The 18,097-nt window shown below is 38.2% G+C and overlaps 1 protein-coding gene across 1 annotated transcript in view; it reads left to right on the forward strand.

The window, feature by feature from the left end:
* LOC127449092 (phospholipid phosphatase-related protein type 5-like) overlaps nt 1–15,625 on the forward strand; it is a 72,491-nt gene extending 56,866 nt beyond the window's left edge. Inside the window, exons 4-8 of the mRNA XM_051712251.1 lie at nt 8,381–8,501; nt 8,731–8,981; nt 10,289–10,465; nt 12,642–12,781; nt 14,117–15,625. Of these exons, the coding sequence (XP_051568211.1) occupies nt 8,381–8,501; nt 8,731–8,981; nt 10,289–10,465; nt 12,642–12,781; nt 14,117–14,225 (798 nt within the window). The 3' untranslated portion in view covers nt 14,226–15,625. The remainder of the gene's footprint in view (nt 1–8,380; nt 8,502–8,730; nt 8,982–10,288; nt 10,466–12,641; nt 12,782–14,116) is intronic.
* Nucleotides 15,626–18,097: the final 2,472 nt, after the last annotated feature.

Consider the following 18,097-nt stretch of genomic DNA (forward strand, 5'->3'; position numbering starts at 1 on the left):
AGCATGACGCATAACACAACAAAACATTAATGTAGAGTCAACCTTTATCCCCTAAAACCCCATTATTTCCCTTTCCCCCTCTCAATCCCCAACCCCACCCCAACCCCCAACAAACATCCCTGTGGCCAAGCCCGAGTACACACACAGATAAAAACATAAAAAAATAAAAAAAAATTGATAAAATTAAATAAATGAAAAAACAAATATATATATATATATATATATATATATATATATATATATATATATATATATATATATATATATATATAATAAAAAAAAATACACACATTTAAAACTATAAGTCCTTCTCCAAAGCCCCTCCCCGAGAGCCCTCTAAAAATACAAAGTAACTGCACCACTTTATTTCAAACAACTCTCTTTCCTTCTATGCGACACCTCCTCAAATGCCACCACCCTGCCCATCTCAGTGCACCACTCCTGAAATGAGGGCGCACCAGCCGACTTCCATCCCCTAAGGATGATCTGTCTGCCAATCATAACACCGGCTAGGACCCAATTTTTTATGTGCTTATCCCCTATATTAATGACCGCCCCATTGCCTAAAATACTGTCTGGGTCTGGGGCAAAATTAAATTTGAGTGCCCAATACATCGCACATAAAACTCTGAACCCTCAACCAAAATTCTTGGATCTTAACACACCACCAAAAAACATGGGTTGTGTCCCCATCTTCTGATTGGCATCACCAGCAGGTGGGTGTGTCTTTAAGACCAAGCCTATACAATCTAGAGGGGGTCCAATAGAATCGATGTAAAATCTTAAATTGCATAAGGTGCACCTTTGCATCTCTAGATGTAGACTTGATGTTTTTTAGAATCCTAGCCCACACTCCCTCCTCCAATACCAAGTTTAAATCTTTCTCCCATAATCTCTTGAGAGAAGTATAATCTCCGTCCCCCAGACTCTGAATTAGCAGGGAGTAATACACTGATGCCTCATGACCTTTTCCAAAAGCAGTAATTGCCACTCCCAGAGTATCTGCCACTTTAGGGGGGTGTATGCTACTCCCAAAAATAGTACAAGCAGGTGGCGCAGCTGTAAATACTTAAAGAATTGAGACCTGGGAATCCCAAAATGTTGAACCATATTTTCAAAGGATCTCAGCACTCCACTCTCATATAGGTCACCGAGCATATTCACTCTGTCCAACAGAAAGGGGACTTATTAATCCATAACTTTGGGTTCAGCCATATGCTCGAAGCAACATTTAAATAAATGTCTGAATTAAACAGTCTGGACACTTTTGTCCATACCTCGTGCAAATGCGAGATAACGGGGTGTAACTTAACTTTAGTTTGATAGAAAGGCTTTGCAGTGCGAAATAGGGGCAATAACTTCCTGTTCAATACAGAACCAGGGAGGGGCTTTCTCAGGTGAAGCGACCAATGAGCCAAATGTCTGAGACCAAATGCATAATAATTAAACAAAATCTTGGGAATGTCTAACCCACCTTTGTCAATCAGCCTATGCAACTTTCTGAAATGTAATCTGGGACGTTCACCATTCCAAATTAAGGACTTCACTATGCTATCAAATTGCTTGAAATAAATGAGGGGGACATCTACAGGGAGAGACTGTAGCAGGTAGTTGAATTTTGGAATACAATTCATTTGAATAACATTAACTTTCCTAATCATAGATAAATGTAATGAAGCCCACATGCCCACATCACTCAAAAAGCTTTTTATTAAAGGGTCAAAATTAACTAACTAATTCACACAAATTTGCTGGGAATAAAATGCCCAAATATTTAATGCCCTGTTTGGGCCACTGGAAGGCGCCTGAACTCAGTGTTACTGGGCAGTACGCTGTCAGAGCCAAAGCTTCGGATTTAGACCAATTGACTCTGTATCCTGAGAACTTAGAAAAGGAATTAATAATTCTGTGGAGGCAAGGAATAGATCTAGTAGGGTCGGAGACAAATAATAAAATATAATCTGCCTAAAGCAAAAGCTTTTGTTCTATACCTCCCGCTACCACCCCTGGAAAATTATCCTCCTTTCTTATCGCAGCTGCTAATGGTTCCAAGGCAAGACAGAACAATAATGGGGAAAGAGGGCAACCCTGCCGGGTGCCCCTATTCAGAGTAAAATAATCGGAAATTAATCCATTTGTTTGTACCGCCGCTACCGAGTGTCTATAAAGTAACTTAATCCATCCAATAAAAGTATTCCCGAACCTGTATATTTCCAAAATCTTAAAAAGATAATCCCATTCAACCATATCAAACGCCTTTTTGGCGTCAAGTGAGATGGCAGCGACCAGAGTCTGATCATTTGCCATTGACCACATGATATTGATGAAATGCCTAATGATATCAGAAGAGCTACGGCCCCGAATAAACCCCACCTGATCTCTATGTATAAGAGATGTCTTAACTTAATCGGTTAGTCAAAATTTTTGCCAATATTTTAACGTCTATTTGGATCAGGGAAATTGGACGGTAACTCTAACACTCGTTTGGATCTTTGTCCTTTTTAAGAATCAGACTGATCCGGGCTTGCGTCATTGTTAGTGGAAGCTTTCCATTCTTTAATGATTCCGTATAAACTTTTAGCAAAAGTGGAGCCAGTTCTGTAGCATAAGATCTAAAAATGTAAGCGGCAAAGCCATCTGGCCCCAGGGCCTTGCCTGTAGGCAAGGCCTTAATTACCTTGCCAAGCTCCTCCAAGGTTATCTCAGAATCAAGATAATTGTTTTGCTCAGTCATCAGTTTAGGAAGTTCTAATGGTTCCACAAAGTTTCTAACATCTTCATCTGTAGACGAAGACGTGGAACTATAGAGATCAAGATAGAATTCTTTAAAAGCATTATTAATATCAATGCCCTAGATAAATATTTCACCACCAGCAGATTTCACTGAGGGAATGGTAGAAAAAGACTCTCTCCATTTTATATATCTAGTCAAAAGCTTCCCTGTTTTGTCCCCTGACTCAAAGTATGACTGTCTTGCCCTGAATAGCCAAAACTCCACCTTCTGGGACAAAATAGTATTATATCTGTATTTCAATCGGGTCAATTCTCTGAAGCCATTAGACGACATTCGGCACTTCAGCTCTGCCTCGGCACTTTTAATATTCCCTTCCAATTCCACGAGTTCTTGTGCTTTGGATTTTTTGGTGAATGAGGCATACTGTATAATCTGGCCCCTAAGAACCACCTTAAGTGCCTCCCAAGCCACGCCCACAGAGGATAATGAGGTCTCCATATAGATATTGATTTCAGCCTTTAGCATTTGTTGGAATTCAGGATTTTGCAAAAGGAAAACATTAAAGCGCCAATTATATGATTTCTTTTTCTCCGTATGTGGCAACACTTCTAAACACACCAGGGCATGATCTGAGACTAAATGAAATGAGGGACTTAAAAAAATCTATTCTAGAGTAAATCTTATGGACTGAAGAAAAACATTTATAGTCCCTACCAGATGGGTTCAAAGTCTCCAAATATCTGTAAGACCAAGATTTTTACACATCCTGTGAAGCGTCATTGTTGCTGTAGGGGGCTTGCACACTTTTGCTTCACTATGATCAAGGACTGAGTCCATCTAAAGATTAAAATCTCCTCCCAATATAATATCATGAGGGGTGCCAGAGGCTTGCAACAACCCTTCAAGACCTATAAAAAAGCCCTGATCATCAATGTTAGGTGCATAAATATTTGCCAAAATGAGACTTTGTACCTGAATTTCAGCTAAAACAATAATGACTCTTCCTAATTTATCTTTACTCTGTTTGAGACATTTGAATTATAGATGTTTACTTATCAGTTTAATGACTCCCCTGCTCTTACTCGAGCCAGCACTATAAAAAAATGCCTACCCCATATCTTTCCAAATTTTTCAGCTTCCTGTGGGGAAAGGTGCATTTCTTAAAGAAACACTATATCATATTTCTTACGCTTAAGAAGAAAAATAACCTTCCTTCTTTTTATAGGGTGCCCCAACCCATTCACATTCCAAGTGGAGAGAGACAATCCACATTTGACATTTTGGCATGTAAGAAAAAATAGATTGTGTGTCAAATACAGGATTATAAAGACCACATTTCAACACTGGTGCAACAGTCAAACCCCAAACAAAAAAAAACAAAAAAACGTGCACTTTAACCCCTCACATGACAGCAGCAACTGGCGTCCATCCCTCCAAACTCAAACAGTCCATGAATGCCTACAAGAACCTCTGCGACAATTTTGCCATCGGATTGCTCAAGTCCGGTGATTCTATACAAATTTTGTGAGACAGAATTACACAGCAAAAGAAAATCTATAAAACAAACTCCAGCCAATAGGCAGAATAAACACAAAGAGCATGTAGCTTCATCTATAAAACTGTCCTAAATGTGTATTATTCTACAAAATAAACTCCAGCTGCTATGCGGAACCAGCACAAAAAGAGTGCACAGATTCTTCAGACAGTCAAACAAATGTTCAGTGAGCCAGTCCATTCGGCTGCAACATGAGTACAAGCAAATGACTTACTCACTCCAATGACATTGCAAGAAATACTCCACAAAATAAACTGCAGCCGATAGGTGGCACCAGCACAAAAAAACGTGCAGGTTCCTCAAACTGTCAAGCAAATGTTCAGTGAGTCGTCCACCCGGCCGCAATGTGAGCGCCACAATACGACTCACTCACTCCATTGACTTTATGAAGGACGTCGCTTGCTGTGGGCATGTGAATGTTTTATGGCCATCCTTAGCATCTATTCTCAATTTGGCCGGGAATATCAGTGCAAAAGTGACCTTCCGTTGATGTAAAAGATTCTTGCATTCCTTGAATCGATCACGTTTCTCTCTTGTTGAGTTCACAAAGTCTGGGAACAAGAAAATGCTGTGGTTCTTCCAGGAAAGCCTTCCTTTACTCTTCGCCTCACGTAACACAAGAGCTTTATCGGATGATCTCAGAAATTTGGCCAGAATTGATCGGGCCTGTCTCCCTTAGCGGATCGCCAAGCCGGAACCCTGTGAGCTCACTCGATTTCCAGCTTATGGCCTGCTATGTCGAGCAGACTCGGAAGGAGCCCGTCGAGGAATTCCACCATATTCTGTCCCTCTACTCCCTCCGGGACTCCCACGATACGTACATTATTCCGCCGGCTATGGTTTTCCATGTCCTCCTTCTCCCAGACACACTCCAAATCCACCTTGGTCACTAGTGGATTAGCAGATAATTCCCTCTCCGATGACTCCAGATAATTGATCCGTTTCTCGACATCCTCCACTCTTGTGACCACATCAGTAAAATTGTGTCTCCAGAGCCCGAGGATTTTGAATTCTTTGACATATTGTCCTCCTAGAAGTTATGGAACAGAATGTATCGAATCTCACCGGTTTATCATAATAATTAATAAACCTAGCAAAGTGCGCAGAGCTCGCCGTTCACACGTGCGATCCTCGCATGGCATCCATAGCTCCTCTCATCTATCTACATATTGAACTATGCTTTACTAAGAGTACTAATAGTTCCTTTAATGTTTAGCACAGAGTGAACTCAGTGTTTGTGGATTGAGTTTTGCAACTCTTAATAACATATGTGTTAGAGGTGTAATGTGTGTTGAGGATTTTAAGAGCATAATGGCTGCCACTATTACTGCTGGTTCAATGCTGCAGAGAAGCAGAGCACTCTTATTTGTCAAGGATGTTTTTGTGAAATATACATTCTCTCTGCCTCTCTGTCTTCCGCTCTCACTCTCACTCTCATTCTTCCCTCTTTCCCGTTTTTGTAATGCCACAAGAGCTCTCAAATACCAATATGCCACACACAAAAAATAATACACAGCACCACACTAAACATTTGAAGGTTACTTTGTGATTCAGGCTTTCATGTCCCTGAATAATTTCCATTTTCTGTTAGAGAGAGGGTTGGAGTGGCATCTATGAAACTGAGTTATCAGGATGCAGACAAGAGAACTTTTAGCACAAGCAAGAGTGCAGCATAACAAGCACCACTTTTACCACACGCTGACAATCAGATCTGTGGAGATTAAATGGTTAAAATATTTCAGTCAAGTCAAGTATACAAAGGATTGATGGTTTGGCTGGCTAGCGTGGCCCCATTAGCCTCTGTTATTAGATGCTGAACTGCACCATCTTGGCCCACAAAGGAGTCTGATCCAGGGCAGTAGCTAGTGGGGTGAAAGGAGGAAATGATTCTAGGGGCCCAAAGGTCCAGGGGGGCCTACAACAAATTCAAAACTGTATTTTTTTACTAGGTAAGGGGCCCAGAGCAATATACAATCAGGGGGCCCAGACTTCCTTGCTACAGCCCTGGTCTGATCTCATGTAAATTGTGACTTTGGTGATATTTTTGCAAAATGATATTATGTGGTCATTACACGTAGGTTACAGTGATGCACTTACAATGGAAGTGAATGTGGCTAATGAAAGTGAATGGGGCCAATTTTTGGAGGGTTTAAAGGCAATTTGTTTAAATTGTCATTTTCACTGTCATTTTAGGGTTTTAGGGTTTGTTGACATTACATCGTCATGGTAACGAAGTTGTAAAATTGGCTATAACTTTACAGAGGTTAGTAAGTGATTTTATTTCTCTAAAATCATGTTTACACACACATATTGTGTACATCTTGTGGCTATACTTTTTAAAAAGTGAATATTTTAATGTTAAAAAATTGGCCCCCATTCACTTCCATTGTAAGTGCGTCACTGTAACCCAGATTTTTGCTTTTTATAAAGAAAAGGAGGGGCAAAAAGTATAAATAAAAAGTCAGAAGTCATTTTTGTGGTAATCAATATTATGCCACAAATGCTGTCGATTGAGCTTAACTTGTATTGAACCCAGAACATTCTTTTAATAAATAGATACAAATAATTTTGCAAAAATGAAGATATAGCATCTTGATTCTATGAGACCAGGTTACCAAAAAGCATCTCTCTCCACTGATGTGTAATTTGAAAGATTTTTTTTTCGTAAATATTTCATTATATTAGGCCTAGTACATTTTTGTCAGTGCACAATTTTTGTGCACTTAAAGGCATTAAAGGGACAAATATTTTCCCTTTCTGCTGCCTTTGACATCACAGCTCAGGACAGTTGCTAGTGAAGGGCTCGGTATGTTCTTCTGGTGCCATTAGCCAATAACCGCTCATCATTTTCCAGAGTGATTAGTCACATGGCATCTATAGCTCAGGTGAATGGATCAGATAACCTGAATGCAGAATTGAGTGTGTAAAGATGGCACACTAAATTGGCTACTTCCGGTCAGTAGGGTAACAAATGGAAATGCTAACATATTGTTTTCTTTGAGTATTATAGACACGTGTGCACGTGTGTGCCCTCTTCTGTTTACAGATAGCACCAAAACAGTTCAAAAGTGTTGCAGACTTGACACTAAACTCCATTGCAAATTGTCTTTAAAAAAGTAGTCAAAGTTTGTTTACTTGTACAACAGCACTGAGGTGAGTTTAACCAGTGGCATAAAAACGAGGTACTGTATGCAGTTTATGCAGTGCATATGGGCAACACACAAATGGGGGTGCCAAATCAACCCTAAAGGGAGGTGCCCGGGGAAACTTTTCAAACCACGAAACGTTCAAGTGGGCGCCCATATTGATATTGCTTGCATACACCCCAGTAAATAGGTAGCTGCGCCCCTGAGGATTACAATCCTCTGCTTTAGAGTTTAATCTTGTTTTCTTGAAATAATTTGCTCTTCACTGAATACATAGAAGGGGACTGTAATCTTGAAAGTTAGCTATGAATTCTGTTAAATTTCAATGTGTTTTGGATCCAGTCAGAATATGGTCTTGCTTTCCTCTGTAAAATAAAAAATGTCAACTTATGGAGTCATGTTTTATTTATTTATTATTTTATTGTTTATTTATTTATTTATTTATTGAAAACATATATACGTACGTATGTGTACAAATTAAAATACATATAAATACGTACATGAAACACATTAATACCCACATACTGTATATACATACAAAAACATATAGATCAGTAAACATCTATATAACCTTGTATTAAACTGTGCACTGGGCATTGTATGTTGTAAGGCCAGCATGAATAAATAAGCTAGAATTCCTGAAATTGTAAAGCTTGGGATTCAGAAGTCATGTTATTTTAATGCTGTCCCATTAAGGTATATTGAATATATATAAATTGCAGCTGTGCTGGTACATTTGGCATTTATACATTCATGGGACTGAAAATGAGAATCTATTATTGTCCTGGAAATTGGACCGATTTCTTGTAAATTCTGGATTCGAAGCCAGGGAAGTCATGACATTGACAAATGAGTCCTCATATATTTGCCAATCAGTTTAAGGAAAGTAAATATTGTTGTCCCCCTTACTCACCCAAATATCATTTCTGCTTCTGTGTTTTGCAGATACTGCTGGGGGAGCTCACATCCTTCTTCACTAAACCTGAGGACATACAGGAGAAGACGATTGTAACGGCTGACTGCTGTTATTTCAACCCGCTGCTGAGACGCATGGTCCGTTTTCTTGGTAAGCAATGTTTTCTCTGCTTCCATGTTGAAAAGACCAGCATAGATGTTCACCAGCATATGTTGAGTTTGAATACTGGAGTTCAGCATTGGCTCTTGTGTTCTGTGCTCCCCCAAGTATGCTTATAGTCCATAGAATCTAACCAGACGAAATAACAATTGATGTGCTTGATGAAACTTTTTTAAATTATTGCAGTCTCTCTTAACCTTTCTTGTCATTTTGCACTTAGGTGTGTACTCCTTTGGCCTCTTTACCACCACCATCTTTGCCAATGCAGGACAGGTGGTTACAGGAAATCAAACTCCTCACTTCCTGTCTACATGCCGCCCGAACTACACAGCGCTGGGCTGCCATTCACCAATGCAGTACATTACAGAGCGCCGCGCATGCACTGGGAACCCTTACCTCATCACCTCTGCCCGCAAATCTTTCCCCTCAAAAGACACAGCGCTGAGTATGTACTCTGCTGTTTATACGGTGGTGAGTACTTCCTGGATAAGAAATCAAACATGACACAGCATGAGGTGACATCACTATCCTTTTCTCCTCTCCATCATTAGTGCTAACACTAATTGACAGGATACATGTGTGCAGTTTTGATAGATTTTGTCTCATTCCTTTTGCTCTAATGGGATCAGGAAAAGATGATTCAGGGTACTTGGACATGGTTGAGAGGTTGATGGTATTTTGTCCCCTTGTGGACAAATGAATGAACATTGGCTATGTTTGGAATGGAATACTAGCTTACTTCTAACTGAATACTGTGCAGTATAAACGTATGCCTACTATTTTTACATTGTTGTCACATGACCTCATTTCATTCGATTTGAGTCAGTTTACCAGATGTCATTTTCAAATTAAAATCACTTATTTTCCATCTGATCAATGTCCGTCTGATCAAACAAAAAAATATCTGTAAACTGCCGTTGTAATTACTAGTGCTGCAACTAACAATTATTTTGATTAATCTCGCAATTATTTCTTCAATTAATCTGATTTTTACAAAATATTACCCGGTTTTAATCATTTTAAATATATATATATATATATAAATTTGATTTAAAAAAAAAAGAAAAAAAACTGCCAAAAAAAATTAACTGTATGCTTTTGATCTTCTTTGAAGTGTTTAAAATAAAGTCCTTCTGTGCTTTGGACAAAAACATCAATCTGAGTTTCATCATGCAAATGCATTTTGCACTACTGTAAAATGACGTTACTGACAGAATTTCTCTGTGCGCGGTGCACATATTCGAATAATCAGTAATTAAATTCCCTGTTGATTATTTAATTACCAATTATTGGCGATTTTTATTGAATAGTTGTTGCAGCACTAGTAAGTACAATATACTGCAGAAATATTAAGAGTAGTATGTTAGCATGCTAAACAGGTTTTAATATGGACTAGTATATGTAAACAGCTAATGACATTATTATTTTTATATAATTGTATAGTTTTGAATACTAATGCTGTGTGTATGTCTTTGTGCATATTTAGGGGCCGATCAAATTGAACATGTTCTTGCCCTAAAAATGCTAGGCGCAGCACAACAGAATGCAGGTGTTTTGAGGCACATTTTTAAAGTTTACATTTTTGTTAACTTGACACAGCATCTAAGAAATGTGCAAAACATTGAAAAAACTCAGAGACACCGTGCAACAATCAAAGATGTCTGTCTATCACTGGTTTACAAACAATTTGAAAACCGCAAAGACGGACGGAAAAAACGCATTCAGTGTTAATGGCCCTTAATGTGTGTTTCTTTGTATTTGATATGTGTTTTCTGCAGATGTACATAACTCTGGTTTGGCGCACTAAAGGCACAAGGCTGACCAAACCCACTCTGTGTCTGACTCTTCTCTCGTTGGCTGTTCTGGTCGGCATCGTGCGTGTAGCCGAGTACCGCAATCACTGGTCTGATGTTCTAGCAGGATACCTCACTGGGGGAGCCATTGCTGCTTTTCTAGTAAGGATTTGGCAACCCTTGATATCCTAGATTTGAGCTGCAATCTGTTTAAGTTCAGCCAGTCGGCATATGCATAATGGGAGCCAAACCATTCCATGTGTTCTTCAGTTAAGGGCTGTATTACAATTTAAATACTTCTACTACACACTTTAAGTATGTACTTCACTGTTAGAAATGCAACAACACACAAGACTGAACTTGCATAGCTAGAAGCGTCTGTGTTCACAAACTTTCTTATAGTTTGTTTTGGGCTTTAATGAGACAGTGTATGCTTTTAAGTATGTACTGTAGCAAGCCAGTACAGCAGATACAGTGCATTTTGAAAGTATTTAGATCCCTTCATTTTTTCACATTTTGTTATGTTGCAGCCTTATGCTAAAATGCTTTAAAAACAAAATTTCACATCAATCTACATTCCATTTTTGATAACCTTGCAAATTTATTAAAAAGAAAAAACTGAAATATCACATTGACATAAGTATTCAGACCATTTGCTATGACACTTGAAATTTAGCTCAGGTGCATCCCATTTCTCTGGATCATCTTTGAGATGTTTTGTCTTTGATTGGAGTCCACCTGTGGCAAATTCAATTGATTGGACATGATTTGGAAAAGCACACACCTGTCTATATAAGGTCTTACATCTGAAAATGCATATCAGAGCAAAAATCAAGCCATGAGGTCAAAGGAACTGCCTTCAATGCTCAGAGACAGGATTGTGTCAAGGCACAGATCTGGGGAAGGCTACAAAAAAATTGCGGCTGCATTGAAATTTTCCACAAGCTCACTGGCCTTCATAACTCTTAAATGGAAGAAGTCTGGAACAACGAGCTGGCCGCCCGGCCAAACTGAGCAATCTAGGGAAAAGGCCCTTGGTAAGAGATGTGACCAAGAACCTGATGGTCACTCTGGTTGAGCTCCAGAGAACATATGTGTAGATGGAAGAAACTTGCAGAAGGACAACAATAACTGCAACACTCCACCGATCTGGGCATTATGGCAAAGTGGCCAGACGGAAGCCTCTCCTCAGTGCAAGACATAAAAAAGCACCTAAAGGACTCTCAGACTGTGAGAAACAAGATTCTCTGGTTTGATGAAACAAAGATTGAACTGTTTGGCCTCAATTCCAAGCGTCATGTCTGGAGGAATCCAGGCACCGCTCATCACCTGCACAATACTATCCCAATGGTGAAGCATGGTGGTGGTAGCATCATGGTGTGGGGGTGTTTTTCAACGGCAGGGACTGGGGGACTGGTCAGGGTCAGCTAAATACAGAGATATCCTTAATGAAACCCTGGTCCAGAGCGCTCAGGACCTCAGACTGGGCCGAAGGTTCACCTTCCAACAGGACAATGACGCTGAGCACACAGCCAGGACCATGCAAGTGTGGTTTAGGGACAACTCTGTGAATGTCCTTGAGTGGCCAATGTGATATTTTAGCATAAGGCTGCAACATAACAAAATGTGAAAAAAAAAATGAAAGGGTCTGAATACTTTCTGAATGCACTGCACATACATCATTGCATGGCTTGAACCTACATCATAAAATTGCATTTTGATACCACAGGTCCACCAGCTAGACCAACACTAAACCAGCACTAACTGCTGGTTTAAGCTGGTCTTTTCAGCAGGGAGGTTCGTGTATTCCTCTTTGAGTTGCAAATTCACTTGCATTCCATAGATTTTAGACAGTTGAATCTGATCTAGACCTGTGATGCTGGGGAGGAGGATGGTTTCAGAGAGAAAACTCTCATAATGCACTGCAGTGAAACCAGCTTACCTGCAACAACTGAGGCAATTTAAATGTTAGACAAAAAGAGAGTATGCAAGTTAATTGGCTAACAGAGTATATGTTCAAAGGACCTATCAGCTTGCGCCATGTAGAGTTTCATGACTGAATTTTGAATAATTTTAACACAAGTTTGTTTAAGAACAAATACTAACAAGTGTTTAGTGAGTCTGCAGCTAATCCACCTGCTCCAGACTCATTGCTTTATCCTCTTAAAGCAAGTCCAGTCACAAACATGCCAAGGATTTAGCAGAACATGCTCTGGGCATAAAGTCCCTAATCCACAACAGGCTGATTCATCCATAATCCTGCATTGCCATAAATGCCTTATACAACTCTGTAGTCACAATTAACCTTCTCTCTTTTCTGCTCTTTTTATTCTTCTAGGTCACATGTGTGATCAATAATTTCCAGCAGACCCAGCCTCCACTCCCACCTATGCCACCCCTTTTGCAGCCCCCGCACCCAGATCCCCCACTCAACATGCCCATGGTGGCCATGCCCTGCATAGAAAGTCCACTCGAAAAGTTAAGTGGCCCTCAGGTAAGGGGTGATGGGTGGACACCAGGATAGGGAGGCGAGGCATGGGATATCTAAACAAGAGCACTGTGTTTTAGCTAACTGTATTTGATAATAATGTACTGTTCTACACCTGAATGAGGTATGCTGCCTACATGGAGTTGTTATATAGTCTTAAATAATAGGATCATATATCTACCAGCATTTACTAAATCAAATATTATTTCAAAGCGTTTCATTAGCAGTGTTGGGGAGGTGTTAACTAAAAGTAGTTAACACCTACTTAACTTACGCTACTAACCTAATTTACGCAGGTGTCTCAAGATGTGTCTTTGAAGTTCAACAGCTACATTTCTTTTAACTTGACATGGGGTCTAAAAAACTTGCCACTCCTTTGTGAGACACTGAAAAAACAGCATGATGTGGAGCAACTATCAAAGACATCCGTCCATAGGGTGTTTACATAGACAAACAATTAAAAAACAGCGCAGACACACACAAAAATGTGTTAGGTGTGAACGGCTCTTAAAGCATCATGTTGTATCCTTCATGCCAGAATGCACTGCGACAAGCTACGTAAAAATTCATCCAAAATGGCGTATAAGTCAAGATAATTTTTTTTTGTTGTTGTTGTTTTTTTTTGTTTTTTTTTTCTCCCAATTTGTAATGCCCAACGCGCTCAAAAGTTGAGCGCGTTGCCACGGAGACATAGCGCGTGTGGAGGCTTCACGCCACCCACCACAGCAACCACGCTCAACTCACCACGCGCCCCACCGAGAACGAACCACATTATAGCGACCACGAGGAGTTTACCCCATGTGACTCTACCCTCCCTAGCAACTGGGCCAATTTGGTTGCTTAGGAGACCTGGCAGGAGTCACTCAGCATGCCCTGGGAAGTCAAGAGAAATTTTGATTGCAAATAAATTTGTATTTCATTAAATACCAAAAGGTGTCAATAAAGTATCACATCATTAGCTGAACAACATGCTATCCTCTAGAATGGTTGCTTTTCAGCCTCTTCCTTTCTAAGTGGGCGGTTCTTGTCCAGAATAAGCTGCAATGTGGACCAGGCTTAAAGTTTCCATTTTGGTTAGCATGCTGCCTTAAAAGATAGTTGTGTGTGTACGCAGTAGAAACCAAGGCAGCTTATGAGGTTTTGAAACAGAGCCACTGTATCTGCTTTCAAACTTTGATACAGTTGATCTACACTTCCTTGTCTTGCAAACTTTCTCACCTTTCCCTAAATGTTTGTTTCACAGGAAAATGTTGCCCTGTTTCTTGTGTAAGCCACTTTCTCCATCTCACACTCTTTCAAATATGTTTGTTTTCTCTGCTCAGCAGGTTCCAGGGGTTTTGTACACAGGCATCACATGACCATCAGCCATACCTGTCCCCCGCCCCTCCCGATGTTCTCATCCACTCTCGTCGCTCCATCTCCAGCGCAGTCTAGACATGCCTTCTGAATACTCCACTTGCATATGCCCTAGACCCTCTCTTACAAGATCATACTCGACTCAGGTCTAGAGCTGTCCCATACTCGCCTCTACTGCCCCCTACTGGATGACAGAGGCAATGACAGCAATATTGCTTATTTTAGTCTGGATTGTTTCATGTTTGTATTAATCATCTTGGTTTCTCTCTCTTGTCTTTTGGGTGGGTATTTTAATTATTATTATTTTTATTTTATTTTTTTAAAGGAAAATGTTCCAGCTGATAATAAGCTTCCACAGATTTCGTAATGATTACAGTGTATTGCTATTATTAATTAAAGGTGTTGATATATGAGCGTTCTGTGTCCATTACAAAAATATTTTCTCATGTAATAGCCATACATAAACTGAATATCTACTGTGAGATTAATATTTACTGAATTGAAGGGTGAAGAGTAAAAAATAATACAATTCTATTTTTAATATAGAGGTATTGGTAGGTTGTAGCACTCGAGTAAATGTATTTGAAAGAAATTAAGTAGATTATTTTACAGTTAGCACTATTTTTATGGCTATAGGTTACTTTAAGTATACTCTATCAAGTAACCATGGAAAAATAAACATTGGATTATTCCAAAAAAGGCCATAGAAATTATAAAATACATTGTATTATGGATTAATAATAAACTAAGAGAATTGCAGCACTATAGAATTGTCTAGAATTTAAGGGTGACAAATGTACAGGATGTAGCAAATATGTACAGGATGTAGTTTTATATCTTACATTGTATAAAATGTTAATGTTTTTCCCCTTTTAAATTGTTAATTTATTCATTTACATATCTTAATTGGGGCATTGACATTAGGTCAATGTATTAAATTAATCCAAAACCAAAAATATATGAGACCTCAGGCTTTATCTAAGGTTTATTTGGGACAACATCTGTATCACCAGCCTCTCAACTCCTCTCAACTGTCTGACTGTCTATACTTTTGTACATAGATTTCTTTTTCACATTGAGATTGCCATTTTAGATTAAAAAAATAAAGAAAAATTAATTGCTGTGTTACCATTAAACAACTTAAGTCTATAGTCTAGAACACAATTTCATGAGACTTGTGTTAAACAATCATTTGTGGTTATTTTGAGAGATTACGAGGGAACAGAGGGAACTATTCTGTAAAGCTTGTTGTCAGACATTTTGTCTATTGTTGTTATCTTCTATTTTGTAAGCCAGCATTTTTCTAAATAGTTTGTTCACTGGAGGAGGTGAGATAAAGCCTCTGTATGTAACGCGGTGCTTGGATGTGACTGTTCAGGTTTAGCGTCCCTTCATTTTGTAAAAAATAAAAAATAAATCTGAAGAAGTGATTCTTGCGGTGCAGAACTGACTGCTAATTTAACGTTTAATAAAAGAAAATGGCTTAAGTTTATGATTGTACTGCCCCCTGGTGGTACTTGAAAATGTAAATGCATGAAACTCTGCACTACACTCAAATGTTAGGTCACACCTACTCATTCCTTATTATTACTTTTTAACATTTTAGAATAATAAGTAAATTAATCCCAATACGAGTATGAAATAACATTAATATAACTATTGGAACAATGCTGTATATATATATATATACACCTTGGGATCAAAAGGTTTTTTTATGATCATGAGAATTAAATTAATAAATTAAATCAAGTGCATCCAAATTTTGACTGGTTGTGTACATTGTACGTAATGATAACTTTTAAATCATTTTGTTCAGAAATGCTAATTGACTTTGTGTAATATGTGCAAGATACGTTCCAAAAATGGACACTTTAGGTTTAATACTGGTTAATTCTATGACAATATTTATACATGTTCCATATTTTTTTTTTTTTTTTTTTTTTGTTGAAGTTGGGTTGTTGATAAATGACAATAACTTTTCTTTTCGATATCAAGATTTTAGGTAAAAATTTGTATGAATGTATAAGAGAAAGTGAGCATTTTAGATGCAGTGACTAGTCACCATTTCTTTTTCTTTTTTCATCTTTTTTGACCATTGTTAAACGGTATATTCCTGGTTCAATACAAGTTAAGCTTAATCGACAGCATTTGTAGCATAATGTTGATTATCACAAAAATGTATTTGGCTTTGTCCCTCCTTTTCTTAAAGAAGAAGAAAAAAAAAAGAAAAAATCTGGGTTACAGTGAGACATTTCCTATGGAAGTAAATGGGAGCCAATCAGTAAATGTTAAAATACTCACCGTTTCAAAAGTATAGCCACACGATGTAAACAACAGGTGAGTTAACATGATTTTACTTTGATAAAATCGCTTAATAATCTTTTCTGTGTAAAGTAGCCAATTTTATCCAAACTCAGACGTGAACCATAAAACGACCATAAAAATGAAGAATTAAACAAATATACAGTTAAAATAATACTCCAGTTTTAACAGAGCAATTAATGTTGGTGCTTTTGTAAAATTAAAAAATTCACATTTTTGTCTTTAAATGCTCCAAAAATTGGCCCTATTCTCTTCCACTGTAAGTGCCTCACTGTAACCCAGAAGTAGGGATGAGTCAAAATATTTTTTGTGGTAATAAACATTCATTAATCAACAAATGCTTTTGATTGAGCCTAACTTGTATTGAACCCGAATATTGCTTTAATCAACTTTTTGCAGTTTACTTCTGTGGTGTAACAAATGAATTTTTCAAAGTACAAATATTCCCTGTAGACTCTAATTGAAATTCATGAACACAGCATGCATAATAATGATAAATTAATAGTAATAATAATAATATATTAGTAATAATATTAAAATCTTGTTTAAATCTTGTTCGACCTTCGGGACATTTTTGTCTTTTGCATTTTTGTTCTTTCGATCATTTTGGCTGCGTTAATGCCAACGGCATAAATTTTGCCAAAGTTGTATATTTTGGGGGAATTTTGATATTTCAACCTCAGTTCCTATAATACATCTATAATACACTGTGTACACAAAATAGTTACACTCAGGACCTTAAGGACAAAAAATTCCCCATTTAAACCCAATATTTGTGCCATTAAAGCATAAAATTATGAATTCTATGACATTATGCTTTCATTGCAGAGCCCTGGCTTAAAATTTTTACTTTTTTATATTTTCCACCAGATGGAGCCATTTTACTCATGTTTAGTCTATGGAGCAAATACATGCTTTTTTCCTATTTTCTGTTTGCTGTATTATAGAGCACTGCAGGCCAGTTGAATAAATGATGCAGCTAAAATTGTGCGGGTGTGTTGGTATGGATGTCAGAGTGTGTTTTGTATGTGTGTATTGAGAAATTTGTGTGTATGTGTGTGTAAAATACAACCGTGGCATTATGTAAACAAACTGGCATTTAAAGGTTTAAAATCCTGAAAATGAATGAATATTTGGTAGTTATGGGTCAGTGTCAGTAAAAGTGGAAAATAATACTAATAGATAATATTTTTATGGCAGTTTTTTGACGCAGACATTTGTCTTCTAAGGTCATCTGAGTAACTTTTTTTTTATTGAAGCACAAGGTTTGAATAGTTTTTTGGATGCAGTATAGTAGTCCACCGCTGTGACAAATCATGTAAATTGCCCAGTTGTCTCTTTCTCCCTCTGGGAGTACAATCAACAGGAAACAAATAACACAGCAATCATAAACACACACTATGAAGAGAGACCAGGATCAGCCTGGCCACTTTTTTCACGTTCACTATCATCTCGCATAACACAACCTATGTAGGCTTGGTATTATTGCAATGGATAAGATAACAGATAGTGCAGTGTCTATGAAAGAGAACACAGACGAACAAGGTGAGAGCAGGGTTTAGAAATCTCGTTTGCTCATTTGCTCTCTGCTCATCTGGTGTGAAGTCAAGTAGTAACAAGCCTTTTCT

This window comes from Myxocyprinus asiaticus, chromosome 12, assembly GCF_019703515.2.
Source record: "Myxocyprinus asiaticus isolate MX2 ecotype Aquarium Trade chromosome 12, UBuf_Myxa_2, whole genome shotgun sequence".
NCBI classification, from domain to species: Eukaryota; Metazoa; Chordata; class Actinopteri; order Cypriniformes; family Catostomidae; genus Myxocyprinus; species Myxocyprinus asiaticus.